Raw genomic sequence first — 16,371 nt, 5'->3', positions numbered from 1 at the left:
CAGGGTGCTCATGCTCTCCCTCCCCCGAATCCCTCCCCTCATCCCCCTCCATAGAGATAGGACGTGATAGGTGTATCATTTATAGCCTACTTCTCCAGTGCATATGCGGGGTCCTCCAGGGTCCCATACCACCAGTCATTAATAACCAAAAGGTGAGAGGGGATGTAATATGCATAGATATCAGCTACAGGTGCGAGGTTTAGGCCACAGCTCATAATCTTGCTTCGGCCTGAATCAATATTTCCTCCAGACTTGTGGGCTAAATTTTGCAGCAACTGATAAAGCTTCTAATGACGGTGGGTATGATACACCTCAAAAGTTACTGTTTTATTTAGTACTGTCTCCAAGTATTAACAATATTGCATTTACCTATTGGAATTACCTATTTATTGTGATGTCTTCATTGGCGACAATGGAATGTGTTTATAATTTACACACTTCTGTATCCCAGATAGGCTAAATTCCTGTACTGAAGTGTTTATCGCTCATATCTTAATGCGATGGTTTGACTCCTTTTTCTAAGATTCTCATTTGGAAACATTTGTTCACTGAAACAATGTTACTACCCAAAAAATAGTAAACATGGTTAGCATTTGTATGACTAAGGCTATCCTTTCCGGTGTGGCAGCGTACCAGGAAGTAATACCACTGAGGGCAGCAATGTGGTGTGTGTTTTTTCTTGTGTGGTGTTGCCGCCCGTTCTGAGTCCTGCATGGTGGGATTGGAGATAATGAAGTTATTCTGCATGTTTCCCGTGGTAGGAGCTGCAGCCTCAGAATCTTGAGTTTGCCCCCATACATTTTTTGACCCAGCAAGATTGGCGTAGGGAAAACTACAGGATCAGAATGAAATGTGCACGCTTCCCATAATGCTGATTCAGGTGCATGTGTTGGTATTCCCTGTACTGTTAAACCGAGCGCCTGATTTGGTGTTATCCTGCATTTCAGGTTGAGTGGCTAAGTGATGTTTCATAATTCTTCTGTCTTAGACGCAGCTAATGTGCAGTGTGCAATGCTGTGATACATAGAGAGTTCTGATATCTCACTAAACCATAAATAAATACTTCAACAAGTACAATTTTGGTTCTAACCTTGGCTTTCTTCCCTTGTTCCAGGGCACTGACGAAGAAGAGCAGGATGAACTGGATGCCGAATCCCTAAGCGAGGACAGCACTGTGGATCTTCAGGATGATCTCCACGAGGGATCTGAAGTGTCAGAGAAGAAATCCCGGTCATCCTCTCCTACGCATAGTGAGCGGTCTCATTCTCTGGCGCAAGATCGAGAAAAGAGGAAACGGAAGTTACGTTTCTTTTCGTTCTCCGATGACGAAAACAAACCACCTTCACCAAAGGTCAGGGTTGTCATCTTTTTAAAACAAGCCTTCTGCACGAAGTGAATTAGCTTTACCTCATATAAATGTTATATATTTTTCAAATTGTGATTCGTGTTTATTTTATCTACTATGATGCTAAGAGAGTGAATTTACTATCCACAGGGCTGCTAGCTATCTGCCTATTTGTCTAGGCATCACAAATTGAAATACAGAAAGACACAAACCTCCTGTCGTATCCTTGTATCCTGTGTGTTGACTGTCTAATATTGTACTGTGTAGTATGCAAGAATATTGTAATGGAAGGACTTGAGGTAAGGCTAAGGGGGACAGGGACATGGCTGAAGGTAAAAACTTCCAATTTGTTGGTGAGTGAATGTGTGGGGAAAAAGTGCTGGCAAAACTTTTCCTTGCAGCCCAATTTTCTTTCAACTCCCCTTCAGTGTCTCCTTTGCTGTTATGAGTTATATCTCCATCTTTGTTATTTTACACCATTAATGGCTATTCATCATGCGACCTTTCCTACATTCTAAACCATAATTGGTGGTCTTTGAAGCTGATGGGGACGTAAATACTCACTCTGAATTGCACCAAGCGAGCAGATGAAACAAGAGACCTAAATCTCCCCTGGGCCTGTTTGGTCTGGATCCCCACTCCCATGAAGAATTCGAAAAAAACTGGATCCAACAAGATGTTTTACAGCACACTTTCCACATGCGGAAAGGCCATTGATCCTGAAATATTCCAGTACATACATGGAGTGCCAAGCAAGTCCCACCCTCTGCACCCCCCTAAAAAAAAAAAATTTGAGAAACTGTGGCAGAAAAGGACATTTTACTGCACATTCTTCTTAAAAACTTTAAAATGCCATAGACGGTACTGGTATTTCATTAAATCTGACCATGTGGTTTCTTTGTCATACCTTTTTCATAATCTCTTTATTATAACTAACGTTTCTTTCTTTTCCTTTCATTTTTCCAACCTGCTCCTTCTGTTTTGATTCTTAAACGAATTTGATAACTGATAAACCAATTGGAAGGGGCGTAGTTCAAATGAAATAAGTGATCTAGCAATTTCAGGCAGAATGCAGCGGCGTGTGGCAGATTAGAGAGGCTCAAACCACTTCTTGATTTTGCTCCTAGTTCTAGGTGGTGGTTAAGGGCATCAATCTACCACTCTCCCATCTCCGGATAAGCATTTGCATGTCCGCATTGATCTCCAGGTAGAATTAATAAAAACGCTTGAGAGGGCCCATCTTGACTACTGCAGCATGGTCAACAGCAGTCTTTTACATAATCTCTTCAAAAGCATGCAAGGACTCCAAAAAAAAAAAGGTGGCCAGTGTGTGTCTGAAATTGCCAGCACGCCTACGTAATAAGCCAGCCTTCGCATCACTACATTGGCTTCATGTAGACAGGAAATGAACAGTACTCTGCACTATCGCCAAAGACTGTTGGCAAAGTGGTGAAGGGTATATACACACCTGCAAAGGTAGAATTCCCCATTCATGAAGTTCCCCAGGAACTCTCAGGGACTGTTCACTGAAAATGATTCCTCCTACAAAGAGGGAGCACTGAAATTGAGCAGTAGAGCCTGGCCTGTCATTTCATAGCAGTATGGTGAATTGGGCAGTATATTTTTATTTAAATAAACATGTATTTTTTGGGGGAAAAATCAGTGCCCCCGAGACACTGGCAGTTTTCTTCAAAGCATGATGTGGGGCACTAATGTTTATTTCTCATGTCTGGGACCGCAGAGCGAGAAGTGCTCCTTGGTGGAACACGTATAATGGAGGCCCCTGAGTAGGGCAACCCTTCCTACACCAGTCTTGCCAGTGAATCCCTGGTGGTCTCAGTTTTTATAATACCAGAGCAGGTGGCAGCTCTGATTACAGGGAAAGAGCAGTTTTGCCGCTGTTAAATGAGATGTGGCTACTGTGAGGCGGGTGCAAAGAGCAAAGTACTGATTTTTAGTGTTTGACCCATTAATACCTACTTCTAACTGAGGCGATAACTCCTCCTTCACTGCAGCTTTCCATACTCTTACTTGCTGTGTTTGGCTGTATGTGCAGCAATATAAAAACTAAAAACATAAAGAAACAAATATGCATCGGTAGTAGAAATACAACATCTTTGAATAAAATAAGTAATGAAATGACTACACACGTCATAAAACATGAATGTATTTGACAAATATCCCTCGGTTAAGCACTACCATGATAAGGATGCCCCTAAATACCAAGGCCATCATAATGCCAAGGCAGTTACCAGAACTCCACAATATCTCAATTATTATAATTGTCCTATGGTCAGCATTATACCAAGAATGGGCACAATAATATTGTGACTGTACAAAATATTCAAAAGGGTACCACCATTGTGCTAGGGCATCAACATGCTATTGATGTCAGTAGTATGTAAAGAAAAATGCATCATTGCACTGTGACCCGCATTATACCAGTAGTGGGAACCGTGCCTACATTATGCCTAAATTAACTGCGCTGTTTCAGGGCCAGCCATAAACATTACGGTACCACAGTATATCAGTAATTTCCACCATTATTGCAGAGCTTACATTATACCAGTAGAGACAACACCATGACATAGATGCCGATAGTGTGCCAGAAATTACCACCATTACACTACAGCAGTATTATAATTGTGGTGGCACCATCAGACCATTGCTGACCACAATATGTGAGAAATTACCATCATTATCCCAGTGTTAATGCGTCCCTCTATGACTAATTTATACACTTTGGGACTCGTTTTAGGCCAATGAATCTTTTGATCCTGATTGAAGACACCTTAGGACGAGATAGCTAATCAACATGTCAATCAATACTGTACGTCAATAATATCATCAATATTTATTACCACAATGCATTTCACCTTAGTCAATGACATTTAATTAAACTCAAGACACCACTGTGACCTTTCAGTCATGAATAACCACACCAGTTTAGTATGAATTTTGTGATATTTATTCCCTATTGGTTACAATTCTACTAATAAGTTTATTAGTCTCAAAACCAGAAAACACATTAGCATAGTCACAATATGGCAACTTTGATAAGATTTCATCAAAGCAAGAATCACAAACATCAGAACATAACAAGGCGTGAACATGGGCTATCCTTAGCAGAGTATCATTAACACATTATTCAACAAAGCATAGATTCAGTCATTTGTCTATTTGCGTAAGTTTAGTGAACCTCTTAACTAACCTCGAATTAGCATTGGCACGTTGGGCTTCATGCAAAACAATTTAGTAACATCAATTTGGAAAACATCTAACTATGGTCTCTGTCAAAAGAAAAGCAGTTGGTACCTAGAAAGGAAAAGCAAACAGACAATCACAATTTCATTGTCATATAGTTACCCTCTAAGTTTGGGTCAGCACTCAGGTTCGGTCTTCATCTTCAGGACACCAGTTGATTCGCCATCAGTCAGGAACTCAGCTTGAGTAAAAGGGGACACTTCCCTCATAAGGAGGTAAAGTGTAAATGGGCAATCTAAGGACAAGGACGGTTCTAACTAAAATTATCAAGTCACTAGTCAAAGTGACAAAGTGTCTGGATCATAGCAATTTGCATCAGCATCTCCCCTAATCTCTCTCCTATCCCTCCTGTTCTGATTTACTTCCTGGTGTCAAGGGTTTTTATCCCCTTTTCGTTGCACATTCCCCTAAAACTTGATTGGACAAGGGGTTGCACCCCACTATCTCCTTCCAATTAACTTTACATTAGGTCATTGAATTTGTCACCCCATAACAGTTCTCAGGCATTTTATTGGTCCTTATGATTGACGTCTTTAGAGGTAGAATGTCCGGTATGATTTCATCCTTTTGTAATTCTTTGCGCATCTTCAGTCAGTGGCTCCATTGTCTGTACCGGTTTAGGCGACCTTGTACTTAACATTAATCTACACTGTTGCATTCAGTTAGAATATTTCTACAAGCAAGTCGAACTTCATGAGAACGGATCTACTATAGTTACATTCAGCTTCTAGTTTGAAGTAAAAAAACAAGAATTCATGTCCTTTAGCAAGTCAGCACACTGCACGTTTAGAAAAACATATTTAATATGAGAATCGGGCAGCTAGGCCTCGACTCATGCTAACTAAGGCCTAAAAGATTATTTAACAAAACTTTAGTAATATAATCATTAATAATTAGTGTAAAACCATTTAAATGCAATAATTCATCAACATTAGTCATTTTAATTAGTTCCCGTATACATTGGTGGCCACTCCCCGTGGGTACATTTCAAGTGCACGTTTTAGCAAAACATATTAATACAGTTTCTATGCAGCATTATGGTACATTAGTTCATAAACATTTCATGTTAATACTAATTATATAAGCTACGCTCTCTCACCAGCAATATTCCAGGATTGTGCACCTCCTTAGCAAGGATGTTTACAATAAGCCAAGGATAGCATTATAAAAGTAATCAGTATTATCATACAGTGGGTAGTGATATTTCAGTAATTACCACCATTATGTCCAGTGCAACATTATATCTGCACTGAGAACCATCATGCAACTTATTGCTACAGTATGAGAATAATTTATTCTACAGTGCACGGGCCAACATTATATTGGGTGCCCGCCAGCATTTCACGCAGACTCTCAGTATGCTTCAAACTAACACCACTATGAGAGGAGTAGGAGAACAAACATGCTATGGATGACTACAATGTGCCAAGAAGTACTCCCATTATGCAGTATTGTAGTAGGGCAGTCACCATCATAACGAGAATGTTCACACCATGCCTAGGCCTGCATTATGCCAAACGTGGTCACCACAGAACATGGACACCCACAATACACCAAGGAGTTCCACCATTAAATTAGGGTCAGTATGCTACAAGGAAAGGGTGCCATCACAACGTGTAGCCAGAATGTACTAGAAATTACCCCCATTATCCCAAAAGTGACACTATACCAGGGTTGGGCATACGTATACCATGGATTGTTCCAGTGTTTTAAGAATTGCCACCATTATGTCAAGCATTAGCCCTCATGGCAGGAATAGCTCCACAGGGGGCACAAATAAGTGATGAGTGGCTGCATGAGATCAGGTCCTCACAAGAGTGGGATACGTCCTGGCAGAGGTAGCAGTGTGCGTGTCAACACAAAATGAAAATACAAAAGCACCTATGAATTAGAGAGCATGCCACCCTTTTTCATTGGCTCGAGTGCTCAAGACAAATCTGCAAAAAAATTGTACTACATCATAGTTACTAAAGAGACAATCAAACCCTCAAGCACTTAGAGTGACATGCCTCTCCACTGTGTCTGCTTCTTGGCATGGTTTGATGTTTGTGTCAAGGGTGAGCTCCTCGGGAGCTCTCAGTTGGTCTGTTGTGACCAGCTGCGTGTCACAGGAGAAAACAGAGTGTTGCTTGCAGTTCTGTACCAATAAGCTGCTTAGAATGTGAAGCTTCTCCGAATGTTTGGGTTGACATTCTAGGACCAAGTGTTTGAAAGTGTCTATGGTTAGCCGACTTGGAAGCCTATTAATACTTTACTGTTACTAAGTTAAAAACGAGTTTGTATTAGGACCCTTGATGTCTGTCTGCATTGTAGATATGTTTCGTCTATCAGCTACTACTAACCAGTCTCAGGCATTCAGCAGGACTGTTTCCCAATATATTATGTAGTATCTAAAGTTTGCTGTGAATTTTCTGGGGCTAAAACTATGTATGACATTTTTGAAGCAGTCACGGTATCTTTGTGCAACAGATATCAGTCTGTATACTCTTCAGGGTACATAACATGATGGGCCTGTCCTATTCACCCTGGTGCACGTTCCTTTGTTACTTTATGTGAGCATTCATGTCAGTTGCTGTGACATAAAGTAGCATGTCCCTTTCTTCCAATTGAAATATGTTCGAGAGGGAAAGATGATAGCTTCAAAGTAGTTATTATTAAGGTTGGAAAAAAAGTAACATACATCATTGAATAACACAACAGTCATATCCAGCTTTATGCAGGACTATAACAAGTGCCTTTCTTATGCGTTGACACTGTGTGCATGAACATTTTTTGTTTAGCAAAATCTTCAGTCATGCTGCTTTATGGTTATCTCTCAAGTTGTATTTGCAGGTCTCTTTAAATCATGCTTCTTTAAATGCAAAGCATTGAAATGCCCCCGAAAAATCACCCCGATTAATGATTTACTTCGAATTATAATGCATATTTCTTATCCCCATCACCAGCCTCATTATCACCTGAGTGATCCACATTGAACATTCTGAAAGGTTAACAATAAAAATAGTAATAACAGTACAGGCGATGTTTAAAGTGAGTCTTTCAAATGGCCTCTGAATAGATTAAGTAGGGTATCCTATTGGGCTCCAGACACAGGAAAAGGCTTGGTTCGGTGGTGTCGTTTTTTTTTTACTTTTGGGATTTCTAGGAGCAATTGATGATTGCTTTTTTGTAAATTATATGCATGTTTGTACATTATTACCAATTATAACGTTATTTACTTTTTTTGCAAGCTTGCAATTATGAATTCTGATGTATCTAAAACTACCTTCTGAGGCATTGCACCACGACATGTCCCGGTACAGCACACCCTTTGTGAATGGCTGCACTTCGTGGCTTATGAATGGGATTAAGGCGATGGATTGTGTGCGCCTAGAGATTAATGTTCCCATTATACTGTCTTGCAACAATGCATTGGAATAAAGGCTGGCCAAGATGATTTCAACCATCCTATCTGTAACATTTTGTGATTTCTGTGAGAGTCTCCTCAAGTAGGAGGGATGTGCCCATTTGTGGGTCCCGAGCTTGCTGTGCCAAGGCTTTCAAGGGAACCTCACTGATATAGCCCAGCAAGGCTGAAATTGGTCTGGAGATGTTTGAGTTCCTGATCATAGGTGACTGGTCCTGACAGTTATGTATGGACTTCCCCTGAGCAAAGTCATAAATCATATCAATATGGTTTGTTCCTGTCTGAAATGGCTCTGAATTGAAATACAACTCAGAATAGTTGCCATTGGCTGAGATTATTTCAAGCATTCCATTCATCACTTTTTGTGCTCGAGGCGGTAAATCAGCAGGTGTCTTCTTGTCCTGTTTCTTCCCATTGCCCCCCACACAATACCCATTATCATTGGCGGCAACTGATGTGGTGCAAGTTGCAGAGCTTCTTACTGGGAACAAGGTTAATATTCCTGAAATTTCTTATGGCAGATACCTTCCACGTTTGTTATACTTTTCAAAGCAGCAGCAGGGAAATCATAAAAAAAAGTTATCCCAGATGTCTGATGACACTCCTCTTGTGATAAGGGCATAGCCTAAAGGTTAACATTGGGTCAGGGAGTCCCACCGGCTGGTAGTCATCAAACAATACGGCAAACTGTAGCGGTCTTTTGTGGTCTACAGCCTATTGCAGGTAGCATTTGGTCAGTCTGATCTTTAGGAAGAGTCATGGATTGAGAGCATAGTGGGATGTGTCCTCACATCTGGATTCTGACAATAGATGCTCTGAAATCCTAACCTCTGTTGTATTTTGTGGTCAGTTTTGTAGAACCTGTACTTCAACTCACTCCTCTCTTCCCATTAAAGTAAATGCAACACCAGTTGCCCACCCTTTATGTTGCCACTTTATGGCAAACTCCGTATGGCAGTTGGAGTCCTGTGCCTCTCAGTTCGGCAGTATGAACTTACTAGTTTGCCTAATTTTGTTTTGTGAAATAGGAAATAAAGATTGCAGTTGACGAGCATTTACAACTCGACAGTAACCCGCTGGAGTGGACAGTGGCCGACGTGGTGAGGTTCATTAGATCCACAGACTGTGCACCATTAGCTCGAGTTTTCCACGATCAGGTACTTTGAACGTACTTTTCTTTTGTGTTCCAGGCGATTCTGTGAATGTATTCATGATGTAAAGGAACAGATAAAATAGGAGGGGGGTGGAACAAAGAGACAGCAAATCATTTTCACAATCTCTTTTATACTGTTCACAATTTATGTCATTGTGTCTTCTCGAAAAAAAAGCTTGACAGTAGCAAAAATAAAAATGATCGCAAAACCAGTGTTCAGTGTCAGGTGAAAACGTATTCTTTGTAGCACTTAACCACTCTGCCATATTGTTCAATTTGAAATACTCATTTCTTGACTATAGATTATAACGTTTCTGAATATCAAGTGTGCACTGAGTGTCTCCCTATGATATAGCATACTTAGATATTTAAAGTGACATGCCCTATTGCTAAAGTCGGGCTACATATCTTTCTTAACATTTGGCCAAAGTGTGATAATAGTGGTGTGCCTCCAAAATACAGTGTGCCTCTGTGATCTATATTACAGACTGAGCCTCCACTCATTCGATGGTCCAAGAGCAAAAAACCTATGCATCCTGCATCTTTTGTATGCCGACAGTTTCATCCTGCTAGCATGAACACAGAGCTTCAAAAAACTGCATTGGAAAAATATTGTACCATGAATTTTCTGTAAGGCAAATCATCGAAATCTACAGTGATGCTCCGGAAACCAAATATCAAAGCAAACACTGCAAACTTTTGAAAGTAGCAACCAAACTACAGAAACAATGAGTATATTTGAGAATCACTTGTGGTGTAGAACACACACGTCTGTAAAGAGTGGAACAAGCCAAGTGGTAGACATCTTCAGCTGTTTCAGAAATCTGGGAGCTACCATCGATTTGTCAGGAACAGAAGGAAATATGGAAATAAAACAATTGGTCTCCCAGACTCTACCACTATACTTGCCGTAGAAAAAGAACTGAGCTGTGCACCAATTTAAGGAGTCACAAACGCCCAGAGACAGGTGAGAACATCAAACCTTTCAAGAGTCTCAAGAATCCAGTCATCCTTAGTGTTTGAACATGGGGCACTTGTTGGACTCATCTGTTGGAACCATTGTCAGCAGAAATCAAGATAAAAGCATAATGAATCAGCACATGCATAAGAGAAGAGCGGGACCATACAGCTCAATGTTGGAATCGGAGAAAAACCTACTCTCTCCTGAAGTATTCAGGTTTGATACCCAAATGGCCAGGTATGCAACTACAGGCATCTTTTTTATGACAGAACGACTGGTCTTCATGGCACAAAGCAAAACCTTAGTCCTCAAAAACAAGTCGATGTGGGTCCCACTAAGATACATTAAACCGCTATGAACTTCTATGCCAAAAATACTGGCCTGCCACAAAAAAGACTGTATGGCATGTGCTAAAGAACTCGTTCATGTGGAGTATTCAACTACCAATGATTCACCTTGTATCCAAGAACTCAGGGGAAGTCATCCTGTGAGTATTTTGATTTCCAAGATGAGGCATGCGCCTCCGGGCGGAAAGGATAACAGCCCTATAAAGTTTACTGTTTCCCTACTCGCCGAGCTGCTCGAGCCCAGTATTTTTTCTTTCTATTCTGGACCTTGTAGTTTTGTGTATTCCATTGTAAAGCCAGGACTAAAAGTCCCAGCACCCAAACAAATAAAATGGACCGGAGCAGCTCATCACTCATGGACCTGGGAAAACCTAACAGCTATGGCTAAAACAGATAAAGCAGGGCTCAAGCAGAAAGACTCATAAAGATTCATAACAGCGCAGTTTGCAGCTTGTGTAACCAGACCCCTTTATCTGCCCACATACTCTGTCTGGAACAGATCAAGGGTACCTGCACAGTGTCTGAAAAGGGGTATGATCGCTCTGCCCATTTAAACGTGCAAGACCCAGCTTTTAATTACTCTCCAAGTTCTCACCCCACATGGCCTCTTTTCCTTCAGCATGCATTGACATCCTTTTACTTTCTAATCCAACTTGATTTTCCTTGATTCCTTTAATGACCTAACACTGTGCAAGTACTTCCCACATCATCTTCATAGTGAGCGAAGTCACACCATGAAATTCTAGTATTTTGTAAACAATTTTTTACACCGATGCATTCCGTGTAAGTATGTTTTTATTTTACAGTTATGTATATTTCTAACCACGATATTCCAACTGCAGAAATGTGAAATAAATACCTAACATTTTAAATAACGAGAAGCACCGTATATTTCCATCTTATAAAACGATAATCTTGTACTAGAGTTTGTTCTGCCCTGTGTGAAAATGGCCAAGTACTCCCCATCTAATCTCCTCCATCCCAGCGTGCATGCGTATACACTGTTGCATGTGCAAATCAGCAAGTTATTGTTTTGGCATATATGTCGCACCCTAAACTAGGAGCATTATTAATATTACATTTTAGAAGGTACATGCAGGCCTCATATCTTTCTACAGGTAAACTTCTTTACCACATCCCCAAGCCCTTTAGTACACATGTTAGGCAGTGCTGAAACACAAATTGATAACTACTGAAATATGCACTTTTATTATATTCATCTACATTTTAGCGGTACATAAAAACATTTATGACATGGTAAATTAGTTTTGTAGTTGTTATGTTTTCATTAGTGCTCTGAAGTATCCTTCCCACTGAACTATATGAAAGCGATATATACCATTATTTGTATAAAGCATGTACATGTGAAAAGAACATTTCGATGTAATTGTTGCCTTCTGTAAATCGTTCGTACGTCATTCAAACTTAAAGGCTTCAGACATCTCAAGTGAATACATTTTAAAACCATCTGCAGGCTGCATTGGTTAGCATATTTGAAATATACCTTTCACCGAGTAAATACAATGTTCTGTTTGTATTTTTGTTTTAAACGTAATGGCTGTGTGTGTTATAGTGAGGGATTGCTGTGCTTAACAGCCACATGTACGTCTCGGGAGCAGTGCTCAGCCATTCTAACATGTTGCTTGGGAAACTGACGCTAATAAAACAGTCAGTCTGGGATCAAATTGTTTTTTATAGGAAAATTACTTTGTGCCCCTTATCTGCTGACACTACTGGACATACAGACTTTGGTAACCTGCATTAAACACTAACAAATATACATTCGCGCTTGAGTAAAGAAGCACAAGGAAGGATACAAGATTTACAGATTCTAAGAAAATAAGCTACGTCACAAGGTTTTACACCTGAAAGAATACAAAACAAGACTTTCAAAACTTTTGTAACTACGGGCCAGATGCAGGAAACGGATAGCGACTCGCAAACGGCAAAAATTGCCGTTTGCGACTCGCTAATCGCGTTTCCCTATGCAGAAATGCATATTGCGAGTCGGTACCGACTCGCAATATGCATTTCAGAATCGCAAATAGGAAGGGGTGTCCCCTTCCTATTTGCGATTCGGAGTGGTATGCAATACCATTTGCGACCGCATACGCGGTCGCAAATGGTGTCGCAGTTACCATCCACTTCAAGTGGATGGTAACCCACTCGCAAATTGGAAGGGGTCCCCACGGGACCCCTTCCTCTTTGTGAATGGACCCACAAATATTTTTTCAGGGTAGGTAGTGGTCCAAGGGACCACTACCTGCCCTGAAAAAAAAACGAAACTAAAGGTTTCGGATTTTTTTTTAAGTGCAGCTCGTTTTCCTTTAAGGAAAACGGGCTACACTTAAAAAAAAAAAAAACTGCTTTATTTAAAAGCAGTCACGAACATGGAGGTCTGCTGACTACAGCAGGCCTCCATGTTTGCGAGTGCCTAGACTCACTATGGGGCCGCAATTTGTGACCCACCTCATGAATATTAATGAGGTGGGTCATTGCGACCCCATAGCGAGTCGCAGACGGTGTCTGAGACACCGTTCTGCATTGGAAATTGCAAGTCGCAATTTCCAAATTTGCTACATCTGGCCCTACATGTCATAGCGTAATGTCAACTTCAGTGACCCCTTTCAGTCAGGTCCAAGGGTCATTGATAAATGTGGAAATGTAACCCCAATGTCGAATAAGGTGCAGTGTGAGTGCATTCGCAAACCAGACAACAGCATGTGCCAGTCCAAAAGATTCTGTTTGCTTGCCTTCCTCTGTGCTGATGCACATCTCAAGAGCTTCAAAATTGGTAGTAGATCTCATGATGTTCCATATTTTGGGTAGTGGATAAGAAAAGTATTTCTCATTAAGGGATTAGCAAGCTCTAGGGACAGTGAGGGTGCCTTATGTGGCTGATCTTAACAAGTGTCTTGAATAAAATAAATGAACTCTGGAGTGAATAGGCATTATTATACAATAAACAGGCTTTGCAAATTACCCCTTTCGAAGAGGAAAGGCAGTGCTGGGCTTTAAGATAAAGAGACAAAGGTGTTCTCATGTAAAGCCCCAAAAATGTGTCTGGGGGCTGTGTTGAGACAGGAATTTCTCCTTCATGATATACAGGCATGTACCTCTGCCCCAAGTGACCCAATTGGATGTGGATCTGTTATTCTGAATGTTACCAGTCCAGATATCATGCTAATCTCGCATGTAAGTTCTGACCTAGGCCTGTTATGGTAATGCAAAGGTTCAGAAATTGTTCTGTGAGTGACCTTGAGGGGCACACCAAGCATGCAGTTATATGGTACTGCTGTCCATGTCCTGGGATGGTGGGATAAAGTAGCGGTGTCAGTGTACCACTGTTTGCGAATTAAAGCTTCTGAACCGACATTTGTTTTTTAAGTAGAGTGACCTACTGGCCACACTTGATTGAAAGGTATGCTTCAGTGTGGCACCTGGACCCTAGTGCAGACATTCAGAGTATGTGTTGAAGACGTGTACATTTGTATGTGTGGCACATGCTAGCGATACTGTGCTTTGTAGATATGTTTGCTGGAACAAGGGGGTTTGCTTTGTATGATCCCTGGTTTATCCTGACAAAGACAAGAAAGATAATGGATTCCGCTTCCCCTAGACAGTGAAAGTATATTGCTTACATTCCTGAAGCCAGAGACTAAAGAACCAGGCATTGAAGTGAGGGAAGATGGAGACAAAGCTACCCTAAGAAATTCCTTGGTGACATTTGGGACTTTTGATTAAATTTTCCTGAGCACTGCCATTTGGTAGATGGTGGAGGGGAATGACATTTGAGATGGAATCACCTCAAATTAGCTCCAGAACCTTAGCAGTTGATCCACATCTCCTATCTGGAAAATTATTTTATGAATGGGACCCAAATTATCCCTCCTCAGATACAGCCCGCTTCCTTGTCCCACTGGAGAGATCCGACCTCCATTTCAGAGACTAAGTCCACCAGTAGAACTCTTGACTGGACGAAGGCGCCTCAAGTATATGATAGACATTAGAACAGCCCTGGGTGCAAAATGTGACTTTTCCTGCTTGGAGCTTGTCCTGCCAAAATCATCGGCTTCACTAAGACCTTGCTCAACGCATATCCGATTTTATTTTGACCTTCCTGGATACAGTTTCTGCCTTACCCTGCTGAGAAATTCTGATGCTCATTTTGCAGACTAAGGGCCTGATTTAGATTTCGGTGAATGGGTTACTTAGTCACAACGGTGATGGATATCCTGTCCACCGACATATAAATCCAGTAGGAAATAATGGTAAAATAAAGGTAACATTCTTGCCCGGGCCATCCCACTAAGAGTATTCAAAATCTGGATCTTTTGAGGTCAGCCTTCGGAAGTGTGCCTAGGTCCTGGTCTACTGCAACCATAGACTACCAGGTCGGCTTTTGGCATAAATTTCACTATTTAATAACTCATATCTTTGATTCCCCTAGCTGGATTTTTGTTGTTTTGTGTTATTTTGCTCATTAAAATTGAATAAATTTTTCTTATTTGGTGTGGGACTTTTATTGTATTGTGTTGTGTTTTGACTTTATTACTATTTTTATACTACATAAATACTTAACACATTGCCACAAGTTAATCCTGTCCACTCTATGCCATAGCTAGAAGTGGTTTGAGTTCAGGTTAATTTGGTGACTTTTGGGGTACACCCTTACAAGTTAGTGTCAATATACCTTGTGATGGGTAACTGTCAATATACTTTGTGATGGGTAACCTGAAACATACTACTTTCTTATACTGGCAATCAGCTGTGGGATTCAGGACTTGTGTTTTGCAATAATACAGTGAATTAAGTTGAACTTATAAACCCTTTATTGAAATTACAGTAAAAATTGACTTTTGTTATTTTTAATTGCTGTTTGGTTAGTTGGGTAATGTTTTAGTTCGATGGCACGTGTAGCTGCAGATACACATGCTGTGCACATCCCGCCATCTGGTGTTGGGCTCGGAGTGTTACAAGTTGTTTTTCTTCGAAGAAGTCTTTTCGAGTCACGAGACCGAGGGACTCCTCCCATTTCGACTCCATTGCGCATGGGCGTCAACTCCATCTTAGATTGTTTTTTTTCCGCCATCGGGTTCGGACGTGTTCCTTTTCGCTCCGTGTTTCGGGTCGGAAAGTTAGTTAGAATCTCGGAAAAATCGTCGGTATTGTTTGCGTTCGGTATCGGGTTAGTTACAACAGATCAACACTGAATTAAGAAAAGCTCCGGTGGCCCTTCGGGGGTTTTTTCGATCCCCGTCGGGGCCTGGTCGGCCCGGCCACGTGTCTCTTCAAGGCTGATGGAACGGACCCCATTCCGCTTCTGTCCAAAATGCCATAACAAGTATCCATATACAGGTCAACATCTGGTCTGTAACTTGTGTTTGTCACCAGAACACAAGGAGGATACTTGTGAGGCCTGTTGAGCGTTTCGGTCCAGGAAGACACTCAGGGACCGAAGAGCAAGAAGACTGCAAATGGCGTCGGCGCCGACAGGACGTTTCGAGGAGGAGGAAGAAACATTCTCCACCCAGGATTCGGACTCTGAGGAGATCGATCTTGAGGAAACGGCGAAAACCGTGAGTAAGACGTCGAAACAAAGTACTCACGAGAAGAACGCTAAAGCCCAGGGGACGCCACCGCCAACAGGCCATGGCTTAACCCGAAAAATAGGTGACCGTTCATCGGCACCGAAAAAGGGCGAGCTGGTGTCGAAGTCATCCAACTCCGGTCGAGATACCGGCACACAGCAATCTCGGGCCCGAGATAGTGGCTCAGAGAAGATTCGGCACCGAGAAAGCGGCACCGAAACGGGTCGGCACCGAGAGAGCACGACGCCGAAAGTAAAGGAGGTTTCGTCGGAGCCGAAAAGAGCAGCCGAAAAGGTTTCGGTAC

General features: G+C 41.5%; 1 protein-coding gene across 4 annotated transcripts in view; it reads left to right on the top strand.

Annotated features, from left to right (window-relative positions):
• SFMBT1 (Scm like with four mbt domains 1) overlaps positions 1-16,371 on the top strand; it is a 477,315-nt gene that overhangs the window by 448,313 nt on the left and 12,631 nt on the right. For all 4 annotated transcript variants that reach the window (XM_069206385.1, XM_069206386.1, XM_069206384.1 and 1 more), the window contains 2 exons: positions 1,115-1,351; positions 9,044-9,172. In XM_069206385.1, the coding sequence (XP_069062486.1) occupies positions 1,115-1,351; positions 9,044-9,172 (366 nt within the window). The remainder of the gene's footprint in view (positions 1-1,114; positions 1,352-9,043; positions 9,173-16,371) is intronic.

Source organism: Pleurodeles waltl, chromosome 9 (genome assembly GCF_031143425.1).
Source record: "Pleurodeles waltl isolate 20211129_DDA chromosome 9, aPleWal1.hap1.20221129, whole genome shotgun sequence".
Taxonomy (NCBI): Eukaryota; Metazoa; Chordata; class Amphibia; order Caudata; family Salamandridae; genus Pleurodeles; species Pleurodeles waltl.
The sequence above is the reverse complement of the archived record's forward strand: the minus strand, read 5'-3'. Positions and strand labels throughout refer to the sequence as shown.